This window comes from Setaria viridis, chromosome 7 (assembly GCF_005286985.2).
Source record: "Setaria viridis chromosome 7, Setaria_viridis_v4.0, whole genome shotgun sequence".
Lineage (NCBI taxonomy): Eukaryota > Viridiplantae > Streptophyta > Magnoliopsida > Poales > Poaceae > Setaria > Setaria viridis.
In genome coordinates, this window is record NC_048269.2 from 22,451,094 (window position 1) to 22,464,247 (window position 13,154).

At 43.7% G+C, this 13,154-nt stretch overlaps 2 protein-coding genes across 2 annotated transcripts; both read left to right on the forward strand.

The window, feature by feature from the left end:
- Positions 1 to 202: 202 nt before the first annotated feature.
- Positions 203 to 7,554, forward strand: LOC117862458 (ATP-dependent DNA helicase Q-like 5). Its single transcript, XM_034745939.2, has 21 exons — positions 203 to 1,246; positions 1,320 to 1,439; positions 1,526 to 1,579; positions 1,932 to 2,044; positions 2,278 to 2,490; positions 2,634 to 2,712; positions 2,819 to 2,872; positions 2,947 to 3,021; positions 3,110 to 3,163; positions 3,272 to 3,316; positions 3,397 to 3,491; positions 3,576 to 3,702; positions 4,325 to 4,423; positions 4,688 to 4,743; positions 4,813 to 4,915; positions 5,594 to 5,722; positions 5,923 to 6,101; positions 6,218 to 6,242; positions 6,332 to 6,447; positions 6,534 to 6,727; positions 6,843 to 7,554. The coding sequence occupies exons 1-20, from the start codon at positions 284 to 286 to the stop codon at positions 6,616 to 6,618; spliced, it is 2,784 nt and encodes a 927-aa protein (XP_034601830.1). The 5' UTR covers positions 203 to 283; the 3' UTR covers positions 6,619 to 6,727; positions 6,843 to 7,554.
- A 1,052-nt stretch (positions 7,555 to 8,606) lies between these two features.
- LOC117865335 (uncharacterized) lies at positions 8,607 to 12,223 on the forward strand. Its single transcript, XM_034749501.2, has 5 exons — positions 8,607 to 8,891; positions 10,250 to 10,406; positions 10,700 to 10,750; positions 11,247 to 11,339; positions 11,785 to 12,223. Exons 1-5 carry the CDS (start codon positions 8,791 to 8,793, stop codon positions 11,851 to 11,853), a joined length of 471 nt encoding a protein of 156 aa, XP_034605392.1. The 5' UTR covers positions 8,607 to 8,790; the 3' UTR covers positions 11,854 to 12,223.
- The last annotated feature ends 931 nt before the right edge of the window (positions 12,224 to 13,154 follow it).

A 13,154-nucleotide genomic window follows, 5' to 3' on the forward strand; every position in this document is an offset into this window, starting at 1 on the left:
AAACGTTAAGAGCTACTCATTTTGTTTCACGGAAGTACCATTTTGATTAGCCCCTTGTTTTGGAGGGTATTCAATGTTCAAAACGTTTCTTTAACTGGACGGATAAACAGATGGGAAAAGCGCCATGGGCTGGGCCACCCGGGCGAGCCAGTTACTTCCTCGCTACAGCTGCCGCGCCTTGGCGGGAAGTCGCGCAAATCTCCCCCAAATCCCTCGCTTCCCCCGCCCTGCCGCTCACGACTACGGCGACGAGCACCGCCTCGCCCCCCACGCGCCACCGCCAATGTACTCCCCGCCGCACGCCGGGGACTCCGATTCGGAGGGATCCCTCCTCTCCGGCGTCTCCGCCTCCCCGCCCCGCGGCCGCTCGCCGCCTCCCCCGCCGCCACCCAAGCCCCGTCCCAGCACCAAGCACACCGCCACCGTGAAATCCAAGCCCAAGCCCAAGGCGAAACCGAAGCCTGGGGCATCCGCCTGCGCCGCTGCCGCGTCGCCGCCTCCCCTCCCCTCCGCGGCGCTCTCCGATCCGCATGGCCTCGCCTCTCGCATCGCCGCCGCTCCCGCGCTTGTCGCCGCCACTAGCACCGTCTCCTCCTCTTCCTTCCGCCGCCTCGTCCAGTCGCGCAATCCCTCCTTCGATCCCGTCGCCGCCTTCAGCTCCCCCGCCCCCGGGTCTAGTCCAGCTCCAGCTCCCACGCCCACTGAGATACCAACAGCAGCGGCAACGCAGGGCGCTGAGCCGGACGCGCCGCCACGGGCCAGGCCTAAGCGGGTGCATCCCAACTCGGTGTCGGAGGTGCCCCCCGCGGCGGCGGAGGCGGAACAGCCGAAGCGGCCGAGAGGGGGCGGCGAGGGGAACTTCGTGCGGCTCAACATCAATGGGTATGGCCGGAGGAGGACGTTCAGGAACGCGCAGACGAGGCGCCCGACGAAATACCGCTCCTGGCGGCGGCAGCGGGCTGGTGGTGTGAAGCCCCAGGGATGCGGCGACGAGGAAGGTGATTTCGTGGCTGAGGCGCTGATGGAACGGGAGAAGAAGGGAGCGGTTGGTGACGTTGGTGTCCTTAAGGCCGTGGAAGCGGCGAGAGAAGACCCATCCGAGCAGAATCTCGAGAGTTTGCTCAGGTTGGTCTATGGTTACGACTCTTTCCGCAAGGGGCAGCTTGAGGCAATCCAGAAGATTGTTGCAGGGGAATCAACGATGCTTGTGCTGCCTACTGGTGCGGGCAAGTCACTATGCTATCAGGTGCAGTGAGAAATTTTGAATTATTGAGTTTGTATCTATATAGTTCTTAGCTGATAGGGGATGCTTTGTTTAGATTCCTGCCATGCTTTTGTCTGGACTGACACTGGTGGTGAGTCCGCTGCTTTCCTTGATGGTGGACCAACTAAGGAAACTCCCAGCATTTTTGCCAGGAGGTCTTCTTGCAAGCAGTCAGGTAAACAAAGGTGTATATATTTTGTTTCTGGTAGTCATCGTACTCATTCTTATTTTGATCAGTGTGTTCATTACTTTATGACTCAGACGGGCGATGAGTTTCATGAGACATTACAAAGGTTGCGTGGAGGGGACATAAAGGTACATCCTTGACTCCTGGTTTTGGACTACCAATGTTGCATCCTCTGTCATTTTTGTTTGAGTTAGTTAGGGATCCTGCCTATCAGGTCTATGTTAACGCAATATAGTATGTTTTGATGAAGTGACATGAAAGTCAAAATTAAATATAAGACAGACAACAGCAGCAGCAAATCTTGTTAGTCCCAGGTAGGCTAGAGCTGAAACACAACACGAGCTGAAATCTAGAGTTGTCTCAATATACATTGGAAAAGAATCCAATTCCAATCTGATATGCTTCTTCATAATCCTTTTTGGTGGTGATGTTGACACCAACCTGTTTGACAATGCTGAATCCCTTTCCATTTGTGGCCAGGTGCTTTTTGTTTCCCCTGAAAGATTCTTGAATGAAGAATTTCTGCTCATATTTAAGGATGCACTACCAATATCTCTTGTTGCGATTGATGAAGCTCACTGCATTTCTGAATGGTGAGTTGACGTGTCCTTGTAGTTCAGTACTTCAGTTGGTATGCTGCACACTAGAAAGTTTTTGGCAGTTTGCACCAAATTTTTTTAAACTTTTTTCTGCTTTGTGTCTGCTTGTTTCCTCTTATACATCATATTATCACTGTTCTTCCCTATTCTTGCTTATTATTTGCTTGCCGCTCATTGTTTAGTGTTAGTTTAGAAAAATTTGTGACTTATCTTGAACAAATGTGCAGGTCTCATAATTTTAGACCTTCATATCTAAGGCTCCGAGCATCACTACTTCGGAGAAAGCTTAATGTTCAATGTATCCTTGCAATGACTGCAACTGCGACAACTCAAACCTTGGAGGAGATAGTGAATGCCTTAGAAATACCATCCGATAATCTCATTAAAACATCTCAAATAAGGGACAATCTACAACTATCTATTAGCACGAGCGATAACAGGTAGGTTGCTTTCTATCCTAATGTCTTGATTGCAATCAGGCAATGCTGGACTCTTTAGTTGGTTTACCTATGAGGCTATTAAAGAAGCCACATGATCTGGTTCCTGTTGGAACATGCTGACAATCCCTTTTTCCCTCCAACAGACTAAAGGATTTGATGCTGTTGTTGAAATCTTCCCCTTTTGTTGACATGAGGAGTATAATTGTCTACTGCAAGTTTCAGGTAGAATTTTTTCTGTTTTCTCAAGATGGTTTACACATCTGTTCAGTACCTAAATCTGTTGGATACAATTCTGTTGCAAAAATATAACAATTTTTGTCTTCAACAGGGAGAAACTGACTATGTTTCAAAGTACCTATGTGACAACAACATTAGTGCTAAGGTCAGTATTCATCCTTGACATGACAGACTTTTTGTTGCATTTATTGTTTCTTGAGATTTGATTTTGTTTTGTAGAGCTACCACAGTGGACTTCCTATGAAGAATAGGAGCCGCGTACAGGAGCTTTTCTGCTCTAATAAAATAAGAGTGGTAATGGCAGTTCTTTGTCAGTGCCTATTCCGTAAAATGCATTATGCAGGCGTTGATTAACTTTGTTGTCTCCTCACTGTGACCAAAGGTCGTTGCAACAGTGGCATTTGGAATGGGTCTTGATAAAAGTGATGTTGAAGGGGTATGACTAGCATAAAGTATTTACATATTCTTTCAAATAGACAGCGTACGACTTTAAGCGAAGTTATACTCATCACTTGGACTGATTCAAGCATTTCCCCTTTTAAAGGTGATTCACTATAGCTTGCCAGAAAGCTTAGAAGAATACGTACAGGTAATGAACTTCTAGTTCAATGAATGACCTTTTTCCATTTTGCTTTCTGTTTTCAATACATCTTACTGTGCTCTTTCCAGGAAACTGGCCGTGCTGGGAGGGATGGAAGGTTGTCACATTGTCATCTACTTCTTGATTCAACGACATTCTACAAGATCCGTAGTCTTTCACACAGGTGAATCTTATCATCTTCTAATGTACATGGTCAATCTGCTTTAAGCTATCTATGTAATGACTTTACTCAACCTTTTTTTTACAGTGATGGTGTTGATGAATATGCGATAAGCAAATTTCTTTACCAGGTGTTTTCCTGTGACAATTCAACAGGGTCCATTTGCTCTTTGGTTAAAGAGTTGACTTCACGCAAGTTTGATATAAAAGAGGAGGTTCGTACCTGCATCAACACTCATCAGCTATCAGCTGAATGCACCTAGTTTCTTTTTCCATGTGTTCATGCTACATTTCAGTTAGTTACGTGGTTATATTCTAGCGTAAGATTGTGTTGCAGGTGGATGTGTTCCGTGTGCATATCATGGATCTTAGAGCTAGACTCTTTTATATGATGATGTGGTACATTTTTATCACTTTCATCGTATTACTATAGATATTATCCTCTGTTCATTTGTTTAGAGTACTAAATTTGTTGACATCTGCCTCCTGTAGTCTGTAATCTAGGTGTGTTGCTTCCAAATGCTACAGATCTTGCTGTAGCATAGCTATATGATTGTAGATCACTTTTCTATGTTGAAGTGGTGTCAACTTAGAGCATTCATGATCACCATGATAGCTGTTTTCTGTGTTACCTATTATTCAAATAACTTGAGCAAGTATCTAGGCATTCTTTCCCCCTGATTTTTTTTTACCATTTAGTTATAGGTACTTGGAATTCTGATCCCCTAAAGTTATCTATTGTTTCCATTGCATTGTTATCCAATATGAAATCCTGAGTAGCACATGCACATCTAGTTTCCAGATGTTAGTGTCAAACTTGATCATTTCATCCTGCAGGTGCTTTTGACAGTCCTAACGCAACTAGAAATCGGTGGTCAGCAATATCTCCGTTTGCTTCCTCAGTTCAGCATTACCTGCACATTGTATTTTCACAAGGTAAATCTAATACTTCTAGAACGATCCAGCGATCTGGAATTCTGGATGTGGTTGGTTTATTATAATTGGCACACTATGAACCAAAATCTTCCTTAGTATGCTCAGCTGATGACCATGGTACTAGTCCAGTAATCAAAGAATAACCCTTAAAGGGACACTTCACTTAGGCATTCAATCATGGGAATATGCCATGGCATTGTTCTTTTGTTAGGCTATCATACTTGTCTCCTTTTACTTCTGATTCATTGAATTATGTTGATGCAGACGTCAGCACAACTGCTTGCAGACAAGGATGTACTAGTTCGATCAGTTCTGAATAGGTAAACATGATCTGCTTTTGTTTATGTGTCCTCTTCTGAGATTCTGATTCTCTATTCTTGGAAATACAGGTCAGATACCAAGTATGGAAATTCTGTCTTCGACATGACAAAAATAGCCAATGATCTGAACATCACAGTGAATGAAGTTATTGATCATTTGCAACAGTTAAAGGTTTGCCTGAACCGCACACTTTTTTTCTTATTAATACAACTGTTGTCATGGTGCTCATTCAGTTCTCTTCATCCCTGGCTGTCTTTCAACTATTTTGTGAATAGTGCAGGATGGTCTAGCCTTATCAAGTATTGAAACCAAAATTTAAACCTTTTCAATTGAATTGCTGGTGTTATATTTGGTGCACTGCACACATGAGGATGAATTTTGTGTGTTGTGGTGCATGTTTATACTTTTTTGCCCCTTCTTTCAGCAGCCAAATCTGAATGTATTGTTTGAAGTACCAAAATTAGGCTGCTGTGGGGTGAAAATATTATATTACAGTCACTATGCATTAAGGTATTGAATTGTGATTACAGGTTGTATTTACCATTTGTATTTGCATATAGATAATGCATCTTGTTTCTAAGAAAATACATATATTTGACTCTATACTTTTATTAGTCTTTATCCATAGTAATCGCACAATATACTTTAATTTTATGGCTGTTGCTCTATTTATTGAGGGGGTACTCCTAAAGATTGATTCTGTACCTATAGGTTTATGCAGTTAAGAACAGAAGTTGGCTTATAACGTGTACCTTTTTGTTTAGCAATTGTATAACTCTATTTGCCTCAGATTTCTACAATTGCTTCTATGTTGACTCTTTGCATTTTTTATCTTCCTCTGTAAATCAGTTCTCTGGAGAAATTTCATTTGAACTAAAAGATCCGGCCTACTGTTACGTGATCTTAAAGAAACCAGATGACTTGAACGCACTATCAGCAAATATCACAAAATGGCTTTCTGAAGTAGAAAGCTCAAAGGTGCACAGCAACTCCTTTCACTGTCTCCTCCAAATGTTCCCTTATTCCATAAATAGCGATTTGTTTGTTTCTTATGCAAATTTTAGCTGGCATTATCCAGTATCCAAGTGTTTTTTATTTGGTTGGCCAGTATACTTGCAGCTCTCAGCTGTGTGGCTGGTTTGCCTCAACTAATCCTTGTTGCGTTGCTGTCAAAACAGATCATGAAATTGGATGCTATGTTTGCTCTAGCAAACTTTGCTGTCAAGGGGTGCCAAAGGACTGATGGCTGTTCTGGTTCCCAGCACACTCAGTGCATCCAAAAGAAGATCACGGAGTACTTTAGCAAGACTGAAGCCACCTCAGAGAATGACTACCCTGCTCAGCCGCACAAGAGCAGGTTTGTGTCCTTCATCTTCCTAATCAATACGTTCCATGATCTTCACTTGTCCTTTGGGTTGCTCTCATCTCATCTGAACATTTATTTGACTCGGTGTTTGGTTTTGCTTACTCCAGCCCATTCTTACAGGCCGATATAAAGGTAAGGTTTTATCAGTGCATTTTCCATGGTGATGTTCATCTTATTCGCATCTCGCAATGCACAATGACAACACTTTCACTGCAACGCAGGTGTTCCTTCAGAGCAATTCGTTTGCGAAATTCACTCCGAGGGCTGTTGCCAGGATTATGCATGGCATATCTAGCCCAGGTTTTCCATCCGCCACTTGGTCCAAAAACCACTTCTGGTCTGTCTGATCTCTTCCATGCCCCTGCCATCTATTTTACCTTCCCACGGATTTCAATTTCTCACGGGCTGAAATTTCGCTGGCAGGGGGCGCTACGTGGAGGTTGATTTCCCGGTGGTCATGGAAGCTGCCAAAGCTGAACTAGTCAAACTCGTCGGGAAAGGAGAGTAGTTCTCGTCAGCACGCCAAACAGAACGAGGGCCTTCGCTGGCTGCCTGTCATGTACAGAATCTAATGCTCGCAAGCCACAACCAAAGAAACGGATAGACAGGCAACACAGGTTCGTCCCCGTTTCCCCAGCTAGTCCGTCGTCGGTCAGCGCTCTTCATGCTCATGCATCACACCGAGTAACCATTACCCGCTATCATTTGCCATCGTTGCTTCATTTCATACAGGCACTTGGACTATGTGCTAGGAAGCGTCCTGAAAATGAAGCGCCAACCAGATCAGGTCCTTGTTCAGTGGAGCCGTGGTATTTATTCGAGCATGCAGTGCTGTCAATCAAGCGTGCTACGTGGGACTTCAGCCGTGCGGGGTGCGGTTTGACTGAAGGCGCTGGGCGAAGAAAGTGACGGACCTCTGAAGCCTGAACCGTAGAGCCGTAGAAACCATTGTTTCAGGTGGGGAAAAAAATCTGCGTATGATGGCAGGAGTGTCCACGAAGCAAAGATGGGAGAGCCATCATCGCTGTAAAGGCACAGGCGTCGGTTGATGATGTGATACGCTTAATCTGTAAAACTTTCGCCACGACGGGAGGTCAGAAGCTGTGCGTGATCCATTGTTCCTCCGCTTTCAGGATGCTCGGGGCTCTCTTTAACTTCGGTTGTTTTCCGCGGTCACGATCGATGCTTGGCCATTTCAGTTCCAGGGCAGTTTCGTGCTGGCACGCTTCACTGCTATCGTTGTGCTGTGGACAAGACACCCGGTGCAAATTTGCTTTGGGCCTTGTTTAGTTGGCCAAATTGGGAGATGCAAAATTACTGTGCCAGCACTGTAGCACACTGTAGCGTTTCGTTTGTATTTGTGAATTATTGTCCAAATATTGACTAATTAGGCTCAAAAGATTCATCTCGCAAAGTACAATAAAACTGTGCAATTAGTTTTTAATTTTATCTACATTTAGTACTCCATGCATGTACCACAGTTTGATGTGACGGGGAATCTTCTTTTTGCATAGTGTCAAAATTAGAAGTTGGGAGGTAACTAAACATGGCCTTGGTGGGTCTTGCTCGCTAGATCTGGTCCGGCATTGATTGCACGCCTCTCTGCTGCAGCTTTCGATGGATCGATCGCTCGACTGCCGCGGCTGTGGCCCTGCGCCTGTCTGGATGGATGGGACGCCGCGGGCTGCTGACCGGACCATGTGCCTGCCCATAATTCTCCCGGCGTTTGGCTTCACGGATTAGCGATCAAAATTATTGGTGAAGGGAAGGATCAGATGCACGTCCATGTCGTTTTGTTAATACTACTGCCTTATCACACCAGTGCTGCTTTTTTATAGCGTTCTTGATATTAGCTGGTTATTGCAATTCGGAATTTCGGACTGGTACTTGTGTGTAATTCAATGGAGGCAGCCAGCATATTCGGGTGCTCGAATCTAGCGGCCGGAGCATATCCGGCCGGAGGGACCACGCACCAGCCTAACGGCGACCGCTTACACTCGTTGTGCTTGTGCACTCGAAGAAGGAATCGACAAGAGTAAAGTAAAAACCTTTCGTGCTTTCTTCTTTCTTTTTCCTTGAAAGAAAAAACTTTACGCGATAAAAGATCCCTTCGTTGACGACCTGCGTGTCTGCGTCCATGGTAACCACCATGGCGGTTTGGAGCGCATTAGCGTACATAGACAAAAGATCAGCTCATGTACTATGGCAATACAAATATACAATATCTCAAAATACTTCAACGAGGATAGTATCTGACTAGCACACATAACACATGGAGAAGCTTCTTTGACAAAGACAAATGTTGACTAGGCAGTACTAGTAGGCTAGTAGCTTCAAGCTTGTATCTCAAGCGTGTGGGCGTAGCGGAGTTCTACGCGATACGGCGGCATTTACACGAGGGAGGGAGAGAGAGAGAGAGGACGGAAAAAGAAAATTTTATAAAGGCGAAGAAAAATAAGGAGTGGGAAGGGAGAAGAACCTACGACTACGAAACGAAAAGCACAAAGGAGGGGGAAAAAAAAATACGAGGCGCTCGTCATCAAAACAAAACAAATCGTTAAACCCAGAAGGCTCTCCTGCTCCTCCTCTCTCCCGGTTGCTTCCTCGCGGCGGATTCGTGTTCCCCGCGTCCGCGGCAAGGGGAGGATCTCGCTCCGGCGAGAGGAGAGGAGCTCGCGAGATGGGGATGGCCGCCGCCGCAGCCGGCGTGGTGAACTACCCGCTCGTCGCGGCGCTCCTCGCGTTCGCCATCGCGCAGTCCTCCAAGGTCTTCACCACCTGGTGAGTCCGGCTCGCCCCCCGTCAGTTCAGCCGTACCTCTCCCGCTCCAGCTCCCGTCCCGCCGCAGCATTTCTGAGCGGGTGATCCGGGCCCGCCGGTGGCTGCGTCGCTGTCGCTCGAGCGTTCGGTGCCCCCCGTGCGGGCAATGCGTAGCTGGAGGGAATCATGTGATTGTTTTGGTGGTTCGGGGGTTCGTAGATCGTGTGATAAGAACATGAGTTAGGATTTGTGGCTTATGGGTACTTGTATTTAGTATTTTATTGATTTTTCAGTTCTGTTGCTCGGTTTGGCAGCTAGACAGCAGATCCTCTGGGTCTGGGTTGTTCAGCGGGACACCTTTTCCCTGTATCAGCGTTTTAGTTTTACTTCGTCGCAATAGCATGGTCTCCCGCGCCCGCGTTTCAGAATAGGCCCCATTCTCGTCAGTACTCATGATTCGGGCGGGAATTCCTCGTTCATGTGGTTCAGTACTCTGAGATGTCAGATGTAACAGAAACGCCTAGTTCATGTGGTTTGGTAGTTGGACGGCAATTGCAACGCCATAAGATAAAATTTCCCTGTGGCTTTTAGGTATATTATGTACTTCCGCAGTGGAGACACCACTTGGGGTGTATTATTAGTAATTTGACTTTTGCTGTTACCTGTTAGCACTCAGAACATTTTAGTGTTGTGCAAATTAGGTTTGGAGTCCTTTGCTGCCCAAAACCTGTACTCGGATTGTATTGTGAATAATAAAACAAGTATCTCAGTATGTTTGATGATGCAGCAGTTTGGATTATGTGTTTGGTTGCATACATGTTGGCTCAGTAGTTAGTGCCTTTATATTTATAATATTGAAAGATTGTCTCAACATAGATGCAAACTTGGTATTGGGGTACGGGCATCAAAATATATCCTGCCCTTGCATTTGAATTTCAGTTATCTCAGCCTTTTGGCTTATTGCCGCTACGCAGTACCATATAGTGCTTTCTGAGATGCTGGATATTATTGAAATCAAAATTGGTTGATTGGTGATCATTTTATAGGTATGCACCTAATTGGCATCAGGGTAGAAAATTTGGGAACACTTTGTGTATATTCTAACAGGAATGAACAAGTTGTTAAGAGTTTATCTCTGTTGTTCTAATCATTTGCCACATTCAGGTTGGATCTGGAAAGGGAGTGAGAGTAAATTACTTGTGTTCTGACTTCTGAATGACAATTTTTTAGTTGTTATATTATTCTGCAAAACCAAAATTAAATGTTATCAATACATACTTCTATTGCCTTGGTATATGAGATGACAGCAGCTGTCGTATATTATATGCATGTTTTTTCAAAGTTTTCCTAGCACTCACTCTAACATTGATTTGATGTAGGTACAAAGATAATCGTTGGGATGCTAGACAGTTTATAGCTTCTGGAGGGATGCCATCATCCCACTCAGCTACAGTGACAGCACTTGCAGTGGCTGTAGGAATCCAAGAAGGCTTTCGTAGTGCCACCTTTGCAACTGCACTGGTCTTTGCATGCGTGGTGCGGATTTTGCTTGAAATTATTTATTCGCAATTCTATTTGTTGTCCAACATGATAATTTTACTTAGAGAAGATTAGAGTAGTTTGCATTCATTTGCTTGTTTTCATCTTGATTTAGCTCTGTTGCATTTATATATTGCTAAACTTCTAGAATTACATTTTGTTAACAATACTAATAGTTCATGACTTCATGTCTTGAACAGTGAGTCAAGGATGCACATATGTTACTGGAAGTCAACTGTTCTTGTGAATGTAACCTTTGATTTTGACTTTGCTTAAACTTCTATTTGCAGGTGATGCATGATGCATTTGGAGTTCGGTTACACGCTGGAAAACAGGCAGAGGTTTGTCACCCTCACCTTAACTTGTGTTTAATAAGAGTCACTAACTTTCTTTTGTGCAAAGTATATTTGGCTATAGTTGCAAGATAAGTACTTGGCTTTTGGTATAAAATTTGGATTTATTTCTGGATGATATCCACCTTGTTTGAAGGGACATTCGGCAGTTTGGTGATGAATATCCGTGTCGGAGATCAGTTCTGTGGTGAATTAGTACCCTTTGTATTAGCAATAATGAATGTTGAATTTTAGTTTGAAGTTCTCCATTGACAACCTAACGTAATCAGCATTAACTATGAAACATTAAGTATGAATTGCCATTTTCTCGACTCTTAGCAAATGCCCTAGGACGTCTCTCCTGGGGCTCGAGTTTCTTTTTTTATGAGACGCTGTTTTTGTCAATGATATTTTCTCATTCACCACATGATATTTTCAACTTTATGTGACGTTATGGCAAGATGGACACTAATATTTTATTTATGCAAATTGCAAATCCTTTCAGGTGCTGAATCAAATTGTTTACGAGCTTCCACAGGAACACCCATTATCAGAGACAAAGCCATTGCGTGAAATCCTTGGACATACTGTTCCTCAGGTAAGATTAAACCCTTCATATTGTCATTCTTGACGTTTTAACTATTCTATAGCCTTGCAAATTAGTACAGACATTCGCAAAACACATAGACTGATTCATTGGTATAAGGGATGAACATATAGTTATATACTGGATGCACCTTTTTAGCTACAGCATTCTCAAAACCTGCTATTATCCATCAGTTTCAGCTTGTCCTACTATCATTGATAAGCACTTGTGCATATGAACATTCATAAGTTCATCTGTATAGACAATTGTTTTCTCATGCTTATGACAAAATATTCTTTGTTTCCGTCATCCTGTTATCCACAATACCACCATGATCACCTCGAATGATTTCTCTTTTGTTCCCATTGTCTGATACAACTGAGTGACAGCAGTCACTATCACTATCGGATACATGTAATATGCTAGGTGTAACATGCTCTCTCTTTGGACATGTCAGGTTGTGGCTGGTTGCATCCTTGGAATCCTAATGGCTGTCGTTATGCACTTAGCTGTGGGGAGTTCTTAGTCAAGTGGTGTTCATGGATATCTGCGACACGTGGTCATCATATATCTCATCGGTGATGACTTGTAAAGCTTGAAAACATGATCTTACTGGTTTGCCCAAGTGGTTGGATCATCAGGATATACGAAGTTCTAACTGATGTAGACCTGCTCTATATAGGATAATAGTAGGTTGTAGCTTGAGTTGGTGCTGTAAATCTAAGGGTGCGTTTGGCAGAGCTCCCAGAGCTGATTGATTCCAGCAGGAGTTCTGCCAAACAGTTTTTCAGGGAGAAGTGATTTCCTGCTGATTCTATGAAATTCTGGAAAGTGATTCTCTGAAATAAACTAAGAGGTTGGGAGCTGGAAAAACTAGCTTCTTCTGATTCTGTGAAGTGATTCTCCATCCTGATTTTAAGGGTTTATGTTAGAGAATCAAAGAGAATCACTTTCAGCCTTAGAATCACTTCTCTAAGAGAATCAGCTTCCATAGAGAATCGGAATCAGATGGAGCTCTACCAAACGCATCCTAAAATGTTTAGTCAAGTAGAACCACGTAACAGAAGAATTCGTTATACAACCCGTCAGAACTTGTGTAACAATCAGAATGGCTGATATCATGACATCATCGCCTGTGCCCTGTGCTTTCTACTGGCTTAGTTTTTACAATATGATTATAGGAGTGCTTGAAAAACAGCTATTTATGTGTCCAAATCCTGATTTGTAGTTCTTGTTGGGTTACAAAAGTCTCCGTTTTATGGTCGAATCTGGCCAACTGATAGAGAGTAAACTCATTCGATCATGGCGCTCCTTATGTTACTCGGTTCTTCTCAGCAATCCTTTGCCAAGAAATTTCTTCCTACCTTTCAGTGAGCTGCAAATGTTTGGTATTTCCCAGTTCAGTCATCTTTGGGAATCTTGTTCAGTAAGTAAATGTTCTTTATTACATACTCAGCACCTTACATGATCTGACAAGCAGTCAGCATTACAATGCTGTTCATATATCAAACTTGGAGCTGTCAGCTGTATTCCGCCTTATGATAGCTGCAGTAAACAGCACGACGTTATTCTTTTTTGAGGGAAACAGGAGGGGTTTATCCCCTACTAATTATATATTAAAGAGAAAAGTAGAAGTACAAAGGAGTAAGAGTACAGGGAAGAAAAAGGAGAACCCGCAGGGAAACAAATAAACTACGAGGAGCCAAAAAAGCAAAAGATGGCCAACAAGGAGTCCAGGTTACAGAGTGTGCAACCAAACCTCCATCAGAGGCACTAGAGATTGTTTGCCTCTATGCAAAAGCATTGAGAACTCGTAGATAAATTTCC